The sequence below is a fragment of the Periplaneta americana genome, chromosome 13 (assembly GCF_040183065.1).
Source record: "Periplaneta americana isolate PAMFEO1 chromosome 13, P.americana_PAMFEO1_priV1, whole genome shotgun sequence".
Lineage (NCBI taxonomy): Eukaryota > Metazoa > Arthropoda > Insecta > Blattodea > Blattidae > Periplaneta > Periplaneta americana.
In genome coordinates this window covers 110,425,202-110,442,872 of record NC_091129.1, presented here as the reverse complement: position 1 = coordinate 110,442,872, position 17,671 = coordinate 110,425,202, and the positions used below count along the sequence as shown (strand labels likewise).

The window sequence follows — 17,671 nt, the reverse complement described above, 5'->3', positions numbered from 1 at the left end:
ATGCTTGTTTTTCATTGTTCAGTACTGGGATTATTCCTTTGACTTCTTTGTATATAAACAGCAGATGTCTGGAGTGTCTGGTGCTGTTTCTGATTCAGTTCAAATCTTGTGCTCCAGTATCTTCTGTATCATCAGGAAAGAACGTTTATGCAAAGAGATGTGCGGCTTTTGTTATTTTCTGTGTGGTCTGTGTCAGTTTCTATGGGATGCAAGTGTTGGGGTACTAGAAAACCTGCGAATATAAAATCATTCATCTATGGGAAAAAAGGGATTTAGGTTCCTTTGGAACCCTGTTCATCATGCACTTTAGCTATATCTCAAAAACTCGTATACCTTTCCTGAAACAGCTTGCTTATTATATTGCACTTACACACTCTTTTCTTTGTTTTATTATAGTAACTAACTTGACCACTCGCTCACTCATACTGCCACTGTTTGATCATTCATTCACACACAACCATATGCACATTATTACTACATCCCTGAAAAGCAAACATTGAAAACATATAGATACAACGCTTAAAAGTAAATAAATATTAATTTTAATGAACTTGAATCTTCTGATCCAATGGCTGGATCAGAGAAGAGATGTTTGGGGGCATATAAATGACCTTGACATCTGGATAGAAATTTTCAAGCTGAGCAGTAAGAATCTTGAAATTTTTGCCTGCTATACATGACAATTAACAGCAGTGAATTGCATGAAAAAAAAAAAACTGTTACTATTTATTTCGCTCCAATGAGCGAACCTGGAGATTGTGAGGAGTATCTGTATATTATTCTCAATTGCATGTTATTTCAGCTGTTACCAGTGGAAATGTAAGAGTTCAATAAACTGGAAAATATTATTCTAACATTCCAACAGTACAGACCTGATCGAAAAGATATACTTTTAAAGTGCAGACTTACCATATCAATTAGACTGCAAAAGGAGATGCCAAACATATAGGATAGCATATTAGATAGTGGTCCCTTGTTCCATAGATACGTATAAGGATTTCCGAATGACAGTGAATGCTGCATAAAATAAGCAAATATTTCATTACTTCCTCGTTCTTGCCATAGTAGAAAAAAGAAGTTTGTGTCATATAACAGAGGAAAGTGTTTCCAACATACTCAACTCTTTTGCTAATTTTGGCACCCTGTAAATACAGGGAGCTGTTATTGCCAAATACATATATTTATACTGTGCGACCAAGGGATGAGCCATGGAAGGAGGTCGCTGCTGTAGGTTTGTTGTCATCAGTTTGTAGTTAAATTATAGACCTACCAACTTTCATGCATAATGTGCAAGTCACAATTAAATCACGACTTTTGCTCTCCCACACTGGCACAAAAATTGCATACCTTTCGTGTTTGATATTATGTTTTCGTCCTATTTCTATCATCATCATCATCATCATCATCGTCATCATCATCATTATTATTATTATTAAAAGGATATCCCCTACTAAATTCTCATCTCCCGCATTTCATCCCTTGCAGGTTGGCAAGCTTGATGTTACATGCATTCTCCAATTGTCATGAATAACATAAGACAATATTTAATTCAGAAATTCGTCATTATGGCTGAACACTTGGTCACATAGCACAATAACATATGAGATTAAAATGAGTTTCAATCTCTCCACGAATATGGAACCACTATGGAGTTCTGAGTTAGAAACAATGCCCTCTATGATACCTCAACAATTTAATTATTCAAATATACCAGAATTTCTTCTGACATATTATGCAAAAATATTTTATCTTGTAATACATTACCAAAGTTAAATAAAGTGCATTATAAAGTGGAGTTGTCGGCTAAATCGCACATATTTTCCATTGCACATTAACATAGTAATTTTATGGAAATGTGTAAAGTAGGTTAGAGACAACTGACAAGTAAAAACTGCCTTTACCAAATGTATCACAATGAGTTAATTTCTTACAATAGCCAATGTGTCCTATTTTTTTCTCTTGACAACAAAGAAAATATAATTATTTCAATAATGCATATTTCTAAGACAAACTAATCTGAAAAACTTAATATAATTAAAGTAATCCGGCATTTTTTTATTAATGCTGTAGACAGAATTACTTTTCCAGTGTGCTGCCACGATGGTGTAATGCCTAGAGTGATGAACTCATAATTCTGTGGATGTGGGTTCGATCTCTTGCATACCCCCAATTTATAACTTGTGTTGGGCAAGCCCATGGTCCAGAGGGGTTTTCTCCGAGAGATCCTTTTCCTCTTTGGCATCCCAACAAATCTCCATCATTAACAACAACGTCATCATCATCATCATCATCATCATCTCATCGCAGATATAGACCAGTCTCCTATAGCACACGCTAGGCAAGGAGTCTATTGGTAAATCAGTAAATTTGTCTACAGAACTGGCTTCATATGGGTGAATGACGAAATGTCAAGTACTTCCATTAGTACAAATAATATTTTTTCAGTATAAGGAATGCTGAGATCGACAAATAGAATTTCTGAAATAACATACTTCAAATAACAATAAAACTTGCACTTACCCATATTACATATAGAAATGATAAGCCAAAGAATATAAGTGATAATCTATTAAACATATAGGTGTTTGAAAAGATGCTATATCTGTCATGGTATCTTCCTGGAATATGGTTCAATTCTTCAAGTACCAAGCAAGTTCGCTTGAAAAGATGAAAAATTCCCACTGTAAAAGTTCCTATTGCACTTGCCACAACTGAAACATAAAACTATGAAATAGGTAATGAAATTTAAAAATGACAATACAATATGCAATTGTACGTTTTCTGTATTAAAATTAATAATGGATACTTTAACACATTTATATTTAATAAAAGGAAAGAAATTCCTGTTGCACTTACAAAAAAATTTATTAATGAAAATCTTTTACATATGATTAACAATTAATTGAGGATATAGAATATCACTATATGTTTTTATTAACAGGACTGTACAAATTATGAATATTAAAAACAGTTCTCGTATTAGAAATTATTAAAAAAAAATACTGTAACCACAAATTCAGCTTCATTAAAGCAGAGAAGCTTTTAAGTCAACTACATTTACCAAATAATAAATAATAAGCAGCTGTACAGAACATTATTTTGCTATAAAATACCAAGTTCAAAAACTTCAAACATTATTATTGAAATTATTACAGGCATAATCGCTGCAAATAAAGTTCAGATTGCATCTCTATTCAATAGAAGATTTATTGAGCTTAAACAGCTCCTGTGTTACGATACCCATAATCATAAAGACATTGTTATCCCAAGGTCTACCTCCACGTGTTCGAATCCTTATTAGGTAAGTTGTAATATAGTTAGGAAATATCGTAAGTATAGAGCACTAATGGTCATGGAATAATGTACAGTATTACAGACACAGTAGAGAGGTACAACGTGAAGGAAAGTAAAAAGTAAGTATATAGAGTGGTTAGAGAGAAGTGAGGCATAAGAGAAGAGAGCGGGAAAGAAGACTGGAGAGCAATCTAGTAGGCTATATATTTCAACGATTTGTATTATCCTCCCACCTATTGATGTTCATTTGAACTAATGTCACGTTCGCGCCATGTACAACGACCTGTCTTTTTCCCCATTGCATGAATGTTTTTGTGGTGGGGGAATGTGCGGCATCAGTGTAGCTTATATGGAGATTTACTTTTATTTTGTTACAAATGTGTTATTTATGTAATTTATGCACATATGTGGCGACTTCAGTGCAGTACAACCATTGATACCAGTACCTAAATAAAGTGAGTAAAAAAACAATGCTTAGAGTTTAAGTCGATTTTTGAGGTACTCATCTACAATTTAAGGTGACGTAATTTGTTTATGAGGGGTTTAGTTTAGACCTGATATGCTCCCCAATCAAAATATCCATTCAGCTGTCAAGTCTAGTAAGAGGGACGAAGAAAGTGACTGTGTAAGTGTTGCAGTAATGTACTGCTATAATATTTACATCATTATACATTTTAAGTTTTATGAACACTTTTACCCTTTTTAACTTAAACCTTGTGCTAATATTCATATTCCATTGGTATTTATTTACTTTAACAGCACCAACTGTGGCAAAATGTGAGGAGACAGTAGTGACATCTGTGAATAACCTTTGTATTGCATTATATTTATTAACATTCCGTGGTATTCGTACATTGCTTCACAGCTAGAATATGGAACAAGTCAAAAAACTTAATACTATTATAAAATCTTAATTTATAGTCATAGTCTAGTTGAAATATATACAGAAGAGGTTTACAATATAGTGTACTAGTACAACACAAAGTTTTAGTATCAATTTCATGAAGCGTTCTTGAATGTTATGAATTCACCTACAGAATAGAAGGCGTGAGAAATTAAATACTTCTTTAATTTGACCCTAAATAATCTTACGTTATGTTTTGTCACAGTTCTCAGGCTCCTGTCATTTACCTATGTACTCTATCCTTGTCACATTTCTCGAACATTATGTCACTTACCCAACCCCTCATCTGACCCACTCTAACTCTGCCACAGTCCTCGGTTTCCTGTCACTTAGCTATTGCCTCATCTAACTCACTCTAACCTTGTCACAGTCCCCAGTTTCCTGTCACTTAGCTATCCTCTCATCTAACCTAACCTAGCCTTTACGGAAATACACACCAGAAGAGGGTAAAAAAAATAGTGTAATACAATACCCACAATTAGACACTACAACTAATATGTATCAAATATGGTAAAGCCATGGTGCCATTAAAGCAAGTAATTACGATTCCACTTCTAAACATTAGGCACATTAACACTATCTGATTTAATTTAAGAATTTTACGGTCAAATAGATATGTATTATGAGTATTAGACTATATTATTTTTTTGCCAACATAGTAAAACCAATTTTCGGCATCACTTCAGCATTTAATTTTATTTCAAAACAATGAGAGATTATAAAACAGACTGTAATGTAATCACATATGTAACTATTTTCAAAGTCGAAAGAAATCTAAGTGGTTTATATTGCAAAAATTATTTCTTTCTTACCTAAGAAATTATAAAACAGGCTGTAATGCAATCAAATATGTAACTATTTTCAAGGTCGAAAGAGACCTAAGCTGTTTATATTACAAACGTTATTCCTTTCTTACCTAAGTATCTCATAGCTCCACCATAGCCATCAACATATAAAACATTCATTGTTCCAACTGTAAGAAAGAAAGAAAAAATAATTTAGTTCTACTGTATAAATTTGTAAAAATAAATAACTTCATACTTATAAAAATAATAGTGAATTCAATAGAGAGAAAGAAATTAACAGATATGCAATACACAAAATTGAATAAGTGTATATTAATTACACTTTTAAGTTTTTACCACCGTCCTCTATCTAATTATTTTTTTTTTGGTAGGCTATTTTACGAAGCTTTATCAACATCTTAGATTATTTAGCTCTGAATGAGATGAAAGTGATAATGCCGGTGAAATGAGTCTGGAGTCCAACACCGAAAGTTACTCAGCATTTGCTCATATTGGGATGAGGGAAAACCCCGGAAAAAACCTTAACCAGGTAACTTGCCCTGTCCGGGAATCGAACCCGGGCCACTGGTTTCTAATTCTTTAATTCTGACAATAATGTTAAATTGATTAAAATATAAAATTGAAAATCAAGCAGATTACAAAGACAGATCGAGTTGTTCACTACAATTTGACTGCAAACAAAACAATAGAGCTCATGAAGATTATCATTGTTACTTTTCTTGGGCGAATATATATATTTACTTTTTGTTGAAAGTGAATATATAGATGAGAACATGGTTAAGATATAAAAAATTCTTTATGTATCTAAAAAATGAAGATGGATATTCAGATCAGTCAGTTCTTTCATAATACTGCAAAGACACATTATAAGCTAGTATAACAATTTCATTCTTCCTCTTATTAGTGAATTTCGCTCTGAATTTCTATGTTCTTGCTATTAAGATGATCTAACAGTTTGAATATAAGCATTTATGTACCATGTAACGTCGCAGTAGCTTGCAGCCTCTGCATTTCCCAGAAAATGGGAACCAAAGGGCTAAATTTAACTTGTGTAATTTTTCGCTCTGTTGTATTATAAAAGTGATAACAGCTAGTCTGCATGTTATAAGACAGAAAGGATTTAGATTACATTAAATTAATCAGTTTTTACATTTTATGAATTCAAGTAAAGTACATGTGTCCTTGAGGACAAGTGAATATAGAACAAGTAGGAATAGGTATCAAATAAGAACTTACACCTTGGTACATGGGTAATGCTTATATTAGTCCTTAAAAAAACCTGAACAACAACAATTCATTTATAGAGTAAAAGCATGTACATGTGAACACAGAAAATTTTTGAAAGCAGATTTAAATTTATACGTAATGTTTATTAATAATATTATTTTAGACTAGAGAATTAAAAAAAAAATGATATGCATTTTATAGTGTACACCCTCCTGGAAACACTCTAGGGACACTGAGAGTTATGATCATTTTTATGTTTTGCATTGACGTTACAAGTTTCTTTGCTTCTTGAGAATTTACCTTGACTACCTAGATAGAACATCATAAGGGAGTGTGCATTCACAAAGCAGTCAGTATTTGATTGTTTTGAAATAAAGACTTGCAAGCTATTAAAGTAATGCTTTTCTTTTGTAAAATAAAAATGTCCTTGCTGTCCAAGGATAATCCGCAAAAATTAAAGCATATTTCATAACAGAATGAAAATAAGCAAAATATCCACTGATAATGAGACAATTATCTTATTGCTTTATCAGTGCTTCAAAATCTGCAGTAGTTTTTGTCTGCTGTCTCAGCCACATTCACAGTTCACATTTAGGCCTAACTTATTCTTCAGCTGTGAAACATTTGCCATCACAGTGAGTTTCTAGCAGACCAGACAGGTGAACAGTGATCTGACCTAAGCCATGGCTGTGAGGTAATGTCTGCTGGGTTAATTGACTGCATGAAGTCTGAATTGTCGTGATACAGTAGTAGGCCTGAATGTTTTTTTTCTTAGGAACTTCATCCTAAAGTATCGAGTATCAACAAACAGAATTTCACAATACAATGCAGAATTTTCATTCTCACTCTCTTCTGAAAATAGGCTAACGGCAATCCTTGAGAATCCTTTAATTTTTAATAAAAATCATACTTAATTTTTCTATATATACTTAAAAGATCACTGATTAACTTTCCAACTTCTTTACTGTGTTAATATTTAGAAATTTACCTGGCAACTAGTTTCGAAGTGCTGTTCTTCATTGTCCATAGCCTATAGACAGTAGGCGAATTCTCGGCCTCATCTCGCCAAATATCATCTCGCTATCACCAACCCCATTGATACAGCGTAGTTAAATAATCAAGTAAAATAAAAAAATATATAGACTAAACAAGTTGGAAACTTAATCAGTGAAAAATTTACTTCATGTACATCATTCACTGTTGAAATTACAGATACAGAATATGAACAAAATCCGTCTTGCATTTAGGAGAAATCGCTGTAGAGAGATGGTATGCCATAAACTACTTCTTCGATGTCAGAGATACTGAATACATATAACTTACTGTATTTCCATCAAAATCTCCAAACTGATTTGCTGAAGCATCACAAACTTTCTGTTTTTATTCATATAACGAGAAAGTAAAAAGGAGGAACTAGCTCGACAATATCAAATCTTGTAGATACAGTAAAACTAAGAGAATAAAAACTCAAATTACCAATAAGTAAAAGAGCAGTAAAACCCATGAGGCACAACTGTGCTTTGCTGCCTCTGTCATTGGGTAGTAGAGGAGGAAACTCTATGCCCGACCCATCAGGCTTTTCCTTCGCTACCTGAACACAAAGATATCACACAGGTGTCTCAATAAAAATAAAAATAATAATAATAATACCTGTAATATTAATAATAATTTATTTTATTGTTAATATTAATTTGCTATCCAACAGCAATTAGCCAGTAAAGGACAGAATAATACATACCACAATAACAATGAAGATAATAAAAATTACGATGATAATAATGGAAAGTGTACAAAAACTATTATAGGCTTACATGAAGTGGATATAAAAAAAATAAATAATAATAATAATAATAATAATAATAATAATGAAAGTAATATAAATAATAAAATTTAACAATAATATTAATGGTAAAGATTTTACAAGTAGGCCTAAGCAAAAACTAATAATAATTATAATCATAATAATTACCAATCATGCAATTAGGCCTATAATTATGTAGTAGTAGTAGTAATACCTCAGTTAAGATGGCTGGATGAAGTGGAGAAGGATATAATAGCAGCAGGTGTTAGAGGATGGAAAACAAAGGTGTTAGATCGAAGGACATGGAAAAGCATCGTTGGGGCAGTCAAGGCTGGAATCCGGCTGTAGAACCAAAGAAGAAGTAATAAATAATCCGTGACGCTACAGCCCATGAAGGGCCTAGATCGACCAGCCGGCTGCTGGCCTCACGCCCACATGCCGAAGCAGAGGTGAACGATCATCCAACCAGAATGGAGGTATCGTGTGGTTAGCACGATGATCCCCCCCCCGCTGTTATAGCTGGTATTTGCAACCAGATTTCGCTACCTATCGTAGCTCCCCAAGTGCATCACAATGCTGGGTGAGCACCAGTCCCATACACTGGCTGTAGTAGTAATAATAGAAATAATGATAAGTAATTGTATAAAATCTGTTGCCATAGAAAAACTTATGAGAGCACAGAGCCCTTCAATTGGCATAGAATTTGGGGGGGGGGGGATAAAAAAAGTTCAATCCAAAGACAGAACGATTCTACAAAGTCATAGCCTTTAACCATTCTGAATATTTCGCCAGAAACCTGTCTTTTTACGCCGAGCACAACTTCCACGGTTTCTTAAAATCATTCATAAAATAACAAATAGATTTCTTAATTCCCTTAAAATACTCTGTAAACATTCTCCTGTTTGTAATCTAGTTTAGAATATACTCATATGAAGATTCTGAAGAGCTTTCCTTTTAGAGCATTAATTCAAACAACTCTTTACAAGTCACCGAAGGCTGATTTTGCTGTTAACTAAAATAAAAAATATATATATATTTTGAGAAAACGCACACGTTTGCAGTTAAACGATAATATAAGATTTAAAGCCCAACTGTTGTTTCGTATTTTGGTCACAAAAATTCCGTGCGAGTAAGTGCCACTTTCTTTAAATCTCAGTATAAAAATGAACTGCATGATCGAAATTTAATTTTCAATTCAGTAAATGCGAACATTATTATTACATTATTACAATGATGTACCAAAGTACATATGATATTTCCGTGCAGGAACTCTGCATTACCATATGGTGAAGAATGGGCAGAACAGAGAAAAATTCTCTCTGGCACTGGGACTCGAACCCGGGTTTTCAGTTCTATGTGCTCTACATGGGTGATAATGGGTTTACTTTTTGGTGTTTGTGGGACATCTTTTAAGTGGGATTGAGCAGATACCAATACAGGGAAATTCTTAATAACATTTTAAAGGATTCAGTACATATTATGCTAAACAATCATCTGGTTAACTGTTTCTAATTTCTCACATATATAAATTATTAACAATTATGATTACCATTGGTTTTCTAAATTGTTTATGACTTCTGATCTGTTTTATTATCCTGAGCCTCTATGGTAATCTTATTTTTCTGTAAAACAGGCTCCATTGGAATAAATTAAAAAATGTCAATGTCCACCGAAATGGTAACATTACCATTGGTTTTCTAAATTGTTTATGACTTCTGATCTGTTTTATTATCCTGAGCCTCTATGGTAATCTTATTTTTCTGTAAAACAGGCTCCATTGGAATAAATTAAAAAATGTCAATGTCCACCGAAATGGTAACATTACAGGTGCTCTGCATGGTTAACTATCAATAAAAAAATTAGAAAAACAATTTTCATCGCTACTATCACAACATATTTCCAGTTCCAGAGTTATTCACTATTTTTGCGATATATGATAAGAACAAACATAAATCAGAGCTGCTTTGTGCATCATAAATTTTACAAAACTGGCACCAGTTTGGATTCCATTGCATTGAGTGAAAATCTATCGAATTTAAGTTTACTTATTTATTTAATTTCAATGTAGGCCTATTTATTTACTTACCCTATTATAATGCAGAAACAATATGACGTATTTAGCAAAGAATGGACAACTTATATTAATAAACGTGTGGTTATTACTGTATTTAAAAAATAGTTATTCTTCATAACTTGGAGGAGGAGGAAGCATGGTAAGCATTGCAATTAAGGCATAATGCTGCAAATCGAAGGATACAAGATTCAACTCCTGATGGGGTCATGGATTTTCTCCAGTGATCTAACCCTTCTGGCCACACTACAGCAGCAAGCACATAGGACTGACATCCCTACTGCCATTAATGCTGATTGTACAGGTGGGGGCCTTAACCTTCCGCAATTCTTTGGGCCTGCATGGCTTGTAAAGGGGACAACTGATTGACTGCTTCACAACTTGTTCATTTGAAGCACCAGATTCACATACAAGTTGAAAACTCATCTAAGTTTATCACAAAGAGCATCCACTGTATTATATTACAAAATTAATTTGTGAAATTGTAAGCCTACATGTTCAGGTACTGATATTATTATTATTATTATTATTACATGGCACACTGTTAATCGAATGGCTGGAATGTTGACTTTCCACATGGGTAACCTGGGTTCGAATCCTGGTGGTTTCAAGTGAAAATTGTGGTAAATTAAACTAGTGTTTGGTAGATTTTTTGTCGGATACTCACATTTCCCCTACTGGCATTCCACCATTGCGTCATTAATAACATCATACAATGTTGCGTAGTTCATGAAAATGTGAGGTCCACCATTATATAAGAAATACTGTGACAAAATATGTTATATATCATATGTTATGTAGTTTGCCTTCTATGGTGCACCAAGGGCAATGCCTTTATGACGGCTGAAAGAACTACCAAGCTTCAGACTATTGCCCATTAGGTGGGGACACTTGAGTGGATGACACAAGTCAAGAGTCCGCGAAAAAAAAAAAAAAAATTACTAGGATTTTGTAAGACTATATACATTTTTAGTATTTACACAGCTGTCATATGTTTCTGCTGTGCAGATGTCAATATCAATATTGATGAGAGAGGTTCTGCATTGTGAGTGTTATTTGTAATATTCATGTATGTACCATGTCCCTTTTTCCCCCCTTTAGAAAATCAAATGTATCATGCCATCATGAATGCCTTGAAAAACTAAATTACAAAAATTTACTCAGCTTTCAGTCACATTACGTAATTCACGACTTACAATAGGTAACTTTACAAGATTTTAGCTTTAAAAGTTTGGTTGTACTATATTTCTTGCCGAAGATCTTGAAATCCCTGTTTCTTGACAAGAGAGCCGAAAAGTAGACATAAAAGAAATGCATATTAAGAGAGGGTAGGAAAGCAGTCATGAGCAGATATCCGTAAAAGACACACTGGTTACCACAGCAAGGCAGTGAGAGCAAGGGAGAAGCACTGCTCCAGAGTTACATCTCTATTGCCAACTGAAGTGAACACCACGGTTCGGTAATCCAAAAGAGATGTGGGGGAGCAAGTAGATCAGAGGCCCATTCCGACATTTACCTTAATTCCATGGGGAAACCACAGGCAGGATAATAACATGAAGTCCTATCTCCTATGAGGACCACAGGTCTTGAATCAACTGTCTCCAGCACATTCTGTTTTGGACAGTTTATGTATCTTATCTGTCTTCCAGGTGTAGCCAACTCTCCTGACTTTTCTCAACTAATTATTGTAAGCGTCTCCGAATATTTCGTGGACGCCTCTCTTTCTATTGCCTTAGGAATTCTGATCGAGTGTCATTCTATGTTGCTATCAGTATTTTTTTTTTTAGCTGTACTTACACACTCATTTTCTTTTCTTTCTCTCTTTGCATCGACAACGTTTGTTCTGATAATAAATATAATTCCTACTTTGTAATTAAATTTCGCCAATAAATTGTAGGCCTACATACTTTTCTTAAGCAGCTATGACTAAATGGTTGAATTCTATTGAGAGCTGGCTTAGTTAAAGTCCTGGTTTTACATTCATATTAACATTATTGATTTTATATTTGTACTGAATATGCGAATTTTTACTTTTTTGGATATATGTAAAGAGTCCCAGAATGCATAGCAACATTTTGAGTGATCTCAATTTACGAAGTCAATTGGTTCATTTATGCAGGCAGCCTAAAAAAATTGGCCCTTTGCTGAAACAAAACACTCTAGTATTATTTATACTAAGAGAAACTAACCTGGGATTTAACTTGTAATTGAGAATGGGCCTGATAGCTAACATCTTACTGGGATTGAGTACATTAGTCGTTGATAACATTATTCATAATTATAGATGCCTGTGAGCCATGAGACAAATTCAATTCCGGAATTTGAAGGATGCAATTTATAAGTGTATCTGAGCAGGGTATTTTTTTCCAGAACATCTTCTACATTCTCTAGCCATACATAAACACTTAAATAACTTTAAGAGACGTAATACAGTGTAGTTTACATGCATTTTTAATCACATCTAAATACTCTTTCAGCTACGCTTGCACTGGTGGCATTCCAGGGACTGGCTCTGCCTACTGCACAGATCCTCTTGGCAGTGGGAAATAATCGCATTGTATTACTCTGTAATAACTATATGTACTTACTATTCTTTTCACAGACCTTATTTGCTATTAATGATAAAGCTTATCGGTATGAACAAGTTCGACGGCACTTTTAATGTATGCAATCTGATTAATCAAAACTACCGTCCACTATATTTCAAGTGTGCCTAAGAATATTTCCAAGCAATTATTTTGCAATATGCAACAATGTACATCGTGAAAAGTTACTTTGCAAGAGACCATCTGTTTAAAATATGAGAAAAGTTTACAAAAAATGTGAAGGTACGCAAGGACTGTGGCCTGCTAAATAGAAAAGTTTACAAAAAATGTGGAGGTACGCAAGGATTGTGGCCTGCTAAATACTAAAAAAAAAAAAAAAAACTCAATACATATTATACTGAACTTTAAAAACGACACTGATGTAGACACAGAAACAAAATTTGGACCACCTCAATTTTCAAAAGTTCTAGTTATAACATACTGTGCATGCTCAGTGCTTACTGGAACTTTGAAAAATCAGATGGCCCAAATTTTGTTTCTGGGTCTGTACATAAGCTAAGTGGTCTTTTACACTGAGAAGCAAGTATGGCTAAATTGCAATTACAGTGTCACAGCCCCCTAATTGTCAACCATGATATTTGCTCCGCCTTATTCTACAATAGTAGCACCAAGTAGCCTATGAGTTTTATATAGGCCTATTACGTTACTTTACTGCTGCTTTCATTATTCTGAATTAAGGTAGTCCTACCTGGAAATCTCTTTATCCCAGTGAAGTTTTACTCTTAGACTTCATAATTAGAAATTGTTTCTTCCTACGTTGAAAACTATTGTATCTGTCAATAAAATTTATTTATAGGGTTCCCAAACCACGAGTTTTTCGCATGCCAATCTTTGCTATAAATAAGATGTCAAACTCTGGAGACACCGAAACCTGTTGAACCTTCTCATGTCACATTGAACAAATCATGCCGTTAAACATTAACGCACACACCACATACGATAACACGTAATCTATATCATTTTTATTGTACATACCATGAACATGTTCCTTTTATTTGAATATTACATCAAATACCTTAAGAAAAATTATTTACAAAGTCGAACTTTAACAACACAGAAAACTATATGTTGTGTTAAAATATTTCATATTATCTTCACGAACTGTAAGTCCAAAATATGATATCTTTAAATTCAATTCTTGGAATTGCAGAAGGCAAAGTACAAACTAGCTGTCCGGCGACCTCAGCCGCCCACACTTTTGCTCTTGCTGGCGAGGCGCTAATGCCTCCTTGATCGTTTCCAAGCCTCCTACAGCTCGCGCTGCACTGCTCCAGCAACAGATACTGTGAGTTGTTTTTAACTAGCAGTGTCTAAAAGTTTACGATTTAGCCGGCAGTGCTTCAGACGGATGACAACAAAAGAGATTGATAACAGGGCGATATATCGGGAGATAATCTGAATTGGATTATTTTGTGGTGATTTGGTAACATTATATTAAGGTGGTGAAAGTGACAAGGAATATGAAGAGAAGAAATGCCGAATGTGGCAAGCTCCGGAGGCCGTTAAAGCGAAACAAAATTACCGAAGGAATTTACGGAAGGTAAGAGCAGTCGCCATATGTTTATCAAAATGGCTGACTTATAACAGGTTAAACATAGGAAATGCTTTCTGTTTACATCAAGGAATGATTAAATATCTGAGTCCATATAACCCAGTCTTATATTAAAGGTAGCACACATATTTGGGAACGTGCTTATCATGGTCCAAACAGCCGCACATATATAGTTGATGATGCAGAGAAGAATGCATTGCTCAGACAAGCTTGAATATTTTCTGTTGTTTTTTCTATTAATGGTAATATTTCTCGCCTCATATAGTGTGCATTCAGAATATATAAGGCGTAAGTTAAATGTATACGATGTGAAGCTTAGCTCTGATTATGAAATTTTACACTACTGCATTATTTGAGACTCATTTTGTAATTGTCAAAATCACTGTCAAAGTAAGTGACAGATTGTGTCAGCTTGGTGTCTAATGGCTGCATTGTGTGTCATTAAAGTAGTATTCTTCCACTTGCATATTAGAATATTATTTACAGAATAGTTTTACGATGTACTTCTGTTGTTCATACTGTAATCTAAATAACTATTTAATCCAGAAAGTTACTACCTTTTGTATTTATTCAGACATCATGCACCAGTCATGAAATTTTAGTCACGACTGTTTTTTTACTGTATTAAAAGGAAGTTAAAGTGGTAGTCGTATTATACTAATGTAATTTTATGTCAACTACTTTTAACGCAATATGATAGAGACAGACCTAAATAGTATTCCTTTATAATCATAGTGTTTCTAGATTTAATGTTATCTGATATTCATTTGTCAGAGATAAATGCTGTAACATTAAATGAATAATTTAAAACAGCATGCATTCGTAACTATTTCTATATTCTAAGTTTTAGGCCTGATATTGCAAAATAGACCTATTAATACTGATAGAAACTTAAATTGCATACACTTTCTTATTTTTACACAGTTAAGCAGTAACTATGAAATAGTGGTTGATGAGATTATTTCTTATCTAAGAAAAGAAATCACGAAGAAATTAATTAAAATTGATTTTTAAAAAATAGGTCATTTTGTAACATTTTCGCTTCGATGAAAACTGCATTTATTTTCCTAAACTGGTAAAAAATTTCCACGTTCTATATTAATAATTTTTGGCTGAACTGATTCACAAGATATTAGAGTTAAATTGAAGTACCAGTATCCTTAAAATAATGTATCAGAACAAGTTTGAGATCCAGCACCAAACAGTCAGCAACAGAAACTACGGCTCGGGATTAAATAATATACAATGAATGTAAAAATACCAATTCTGGATTCGCAAAGCTTGATGTGCGAAACTGAGGCGATAGCAACTCACTTTCATAAATTCATTTGTTTTTTTTTTTTTTTTTGTTGTAGTAAAAGAAATTGAGGGAAGTAGGCCTAGGCCTCTAGCTAGCCTATGTACTTCTGCAGGTTACTTTCCCAGAAAGTTCTTGTGATGAATAAAGGCTACATTTCATAGCCATAAAACTATTAAAACGATTCTTTTTCCCGTTTTCGGGACTTAAGCCTACATTTACTTTTAAATGGAATTATGTTTCAGAAGTCCTACAGAATATTTACAGTCAGCATTTATATGTCATCATATGACGCCAAAGAATAAAATTACAGTGTTTGTCTTACATAAAATACAAATTATGACATTTAAAATAGCTGCAGGTTTGTTAACATTTTATTGGATGGTGGCATAATTATCAATTAAAACGTATGTAGACCTAAATATTGCTTCGATATTTGAGCATGGCTGTTCTTTTCTGTTGAATAAGTGAACTACAGAATCTTTCTGCTATTTAGTAAAGTTATGTTGTTGTTTACTGTATTGTACATCCTTCGCAAACAATGTAGCCCTATGTTGAAGTTTCTTATTGAACTTTACAGATGTCTATAAACAATGTAGTCTGAGGATTTTATAAAGGCATAAGATATAATTTTATACATTGGAGAAAGCAGTATGTACAAATAAATTGCACATGCAATAAATCTATGTTGTTAATATGAAGTAACTCAATTTCTCGAAGGCAAATTTTTTTTTCCGGGATATAGTCTAAGTAGGCTACTCCTTTTTTTAGAGGCTTGTATTGACTCCATATTAATTATATCTTCAGATTATTTATGTAGAGACAGTTGCGTAAGAACATTAAAAGAACTTGCGAATTCATACATTAAACAAGAAAAGGCCAAACATTGAGATCTCAGTTTCCGCAATGAAATGAACTCCAGCAGAGTGTATGTGTAGCCTAGTTCACATTGATAATAGCATTTTGAATATAATTAGCTCATCTTGTTTCAAGCTTAGATTAGTCTATATTATTAATGTGATTAGAAGTAGCAACTATTAATGCAAGTAACTCATCTTAATATCCTGTCTTCGGGAGAATAACCATTCATAATTTCACAAAGCAGGTGTTTCACAGGATAGTGCAGAACTAGTCACATTGGTAGGGGAGAGGGCCCTTACTCATCTGTAGGGCTCCTTGACATTTTATTTTATTTTAATCTCTTCCTGTAACCACTACAGGTTGCCATAGATAAAGAGTACCATAATATAATAAATATGGAGTAAATGTCTTAATAATAGGTACTAAGCTGTGCTAGAAACAGTGTGAAGTTAAACGTGGGCTAAACTGCGATTTGCTTTATACATTCAGTAACTTCTCCTTCTTCTTCTGTTGCCATCAGTTAATTTGTTATTCATTAACAACCCTATTCATTTTCTAAAACAATGCACCATTGCTTTCTGCCTATTTTAGATGAACAGTTACTTTATTTATAACCCCAAAGTTCTCTCCAAAACATTTTCCACATCTGACAGTTCTTTGTAAGCATAATACTAATTAACGAAAATATACTTAAGTGTTTAATATAGCCTATATGCAGCTGAGCAATTTCATAGATAAAAATATAAAGTCACTTGATGTTACTTTAAACACTAGATAATATTTTGTTACTCGGAATATAATATTAAATCACTGATTAAATTTCCAACTTCTTTACCTTGTTAATATTTAGGATTTACCTTGCTTCACTAGTTTCGAAGTCTTGTGCTTCATTGTCCAAAGCCTAGCCTAGATAAATAAGTGTTAAAAGTGTATATAGAAAAATGAATAATATTAAATGCCCATAGCTTCTTAATGTAGATCTCTCAGGAGAAATACAAAATGAACATAGAATACATATATTATTGAAGTACATATTAAGTGCACGTTTTAAAGCACATATTATATGGATATTCATGACTTTGTAATTTATAGTTAGTGGTGACTCTTTTTCATATCAAACAGCAGTAGGCCTACACTTCTTGACATATCATTAATAAACACATTAGACTAAGGAATTAAAGAAAATGGACTACTGTCAAATGGAGTGAGATTGTGGCAGTCAAACTTTTCCTACAGCACACTACAACGAAGT

The 17,671-nt window shown here is 33.5% G+C and overlaps 2 protein-coding genes across 7 annotated transcripts in view; one reads left to right on the top strand and one right to left on the bottom strand.

Annotated features, from left to right (window-relative positions):
- Sting (sting) overlaps positions 1–13,925 on the bottom strand; it is a 43,803-nt gene extending 29,878 nt beyond the window's left edge. Inside the window, exons 1-5 of one of the 4 annotated variants that reach the window (XM_069843820.1) lie at positions 13,685–13,924; positions 7,708–7,822; positions 5,115–5,171; positions 2,521–2,711; positions 910–1,017 (exon numbers count right to left, since the gene is read on the bottom strand). In XM_069843820.1, the coding sequence (XP_069699921.1) occupies positions 910–1,017; positions 2,521–2,711; positions 5,115–5,171; positions 7,708–7,822; positions 13,685–13,693 (480 nt within the window). In that variant the 5' untranslated portion in view covers positions 13,694–13,924. Of the gene's footprint in view, positions 1–909; positions 1,018–2,520; positions 2,712–5,114; positions 5,172–7,707; positions 7,823–13,397; positions 13,640–13,684 lie in introns of those variants that run through there. The other 3 variants (XM_069843823.1, XM_069843821.1, XM_069843822.1) reach the window with 3 other exon arrangements.
- LOC138712249 (macoilin-1) overlaps positions 1–17,671 on the top strand; it is an 87,404-nt gene that overhangs the window by 38,190 nt on the left and 31,543 nt on the right. For 2 of the 3 annotated variants that reach the window (XM_069843817.1, XM_069843816.1), the window contains exon 1: positions 14,044–14,249. The exons of the other annotated variant lie outside the window; for it this stretch is intronic. In XM_069843817.1, the coding sequence (XP_069699918.1) occupies positions 14,170–14,249 (80 nt within the window). In that variant the 5' untranslated portion in view covers positions 14,044–14,169. Of the gene's footprint in view, positions 1–14,043; positions 14,250–17,671 lie in introns of those variants that run through there. 3 annotated transcript variants of the gene reach the window in all.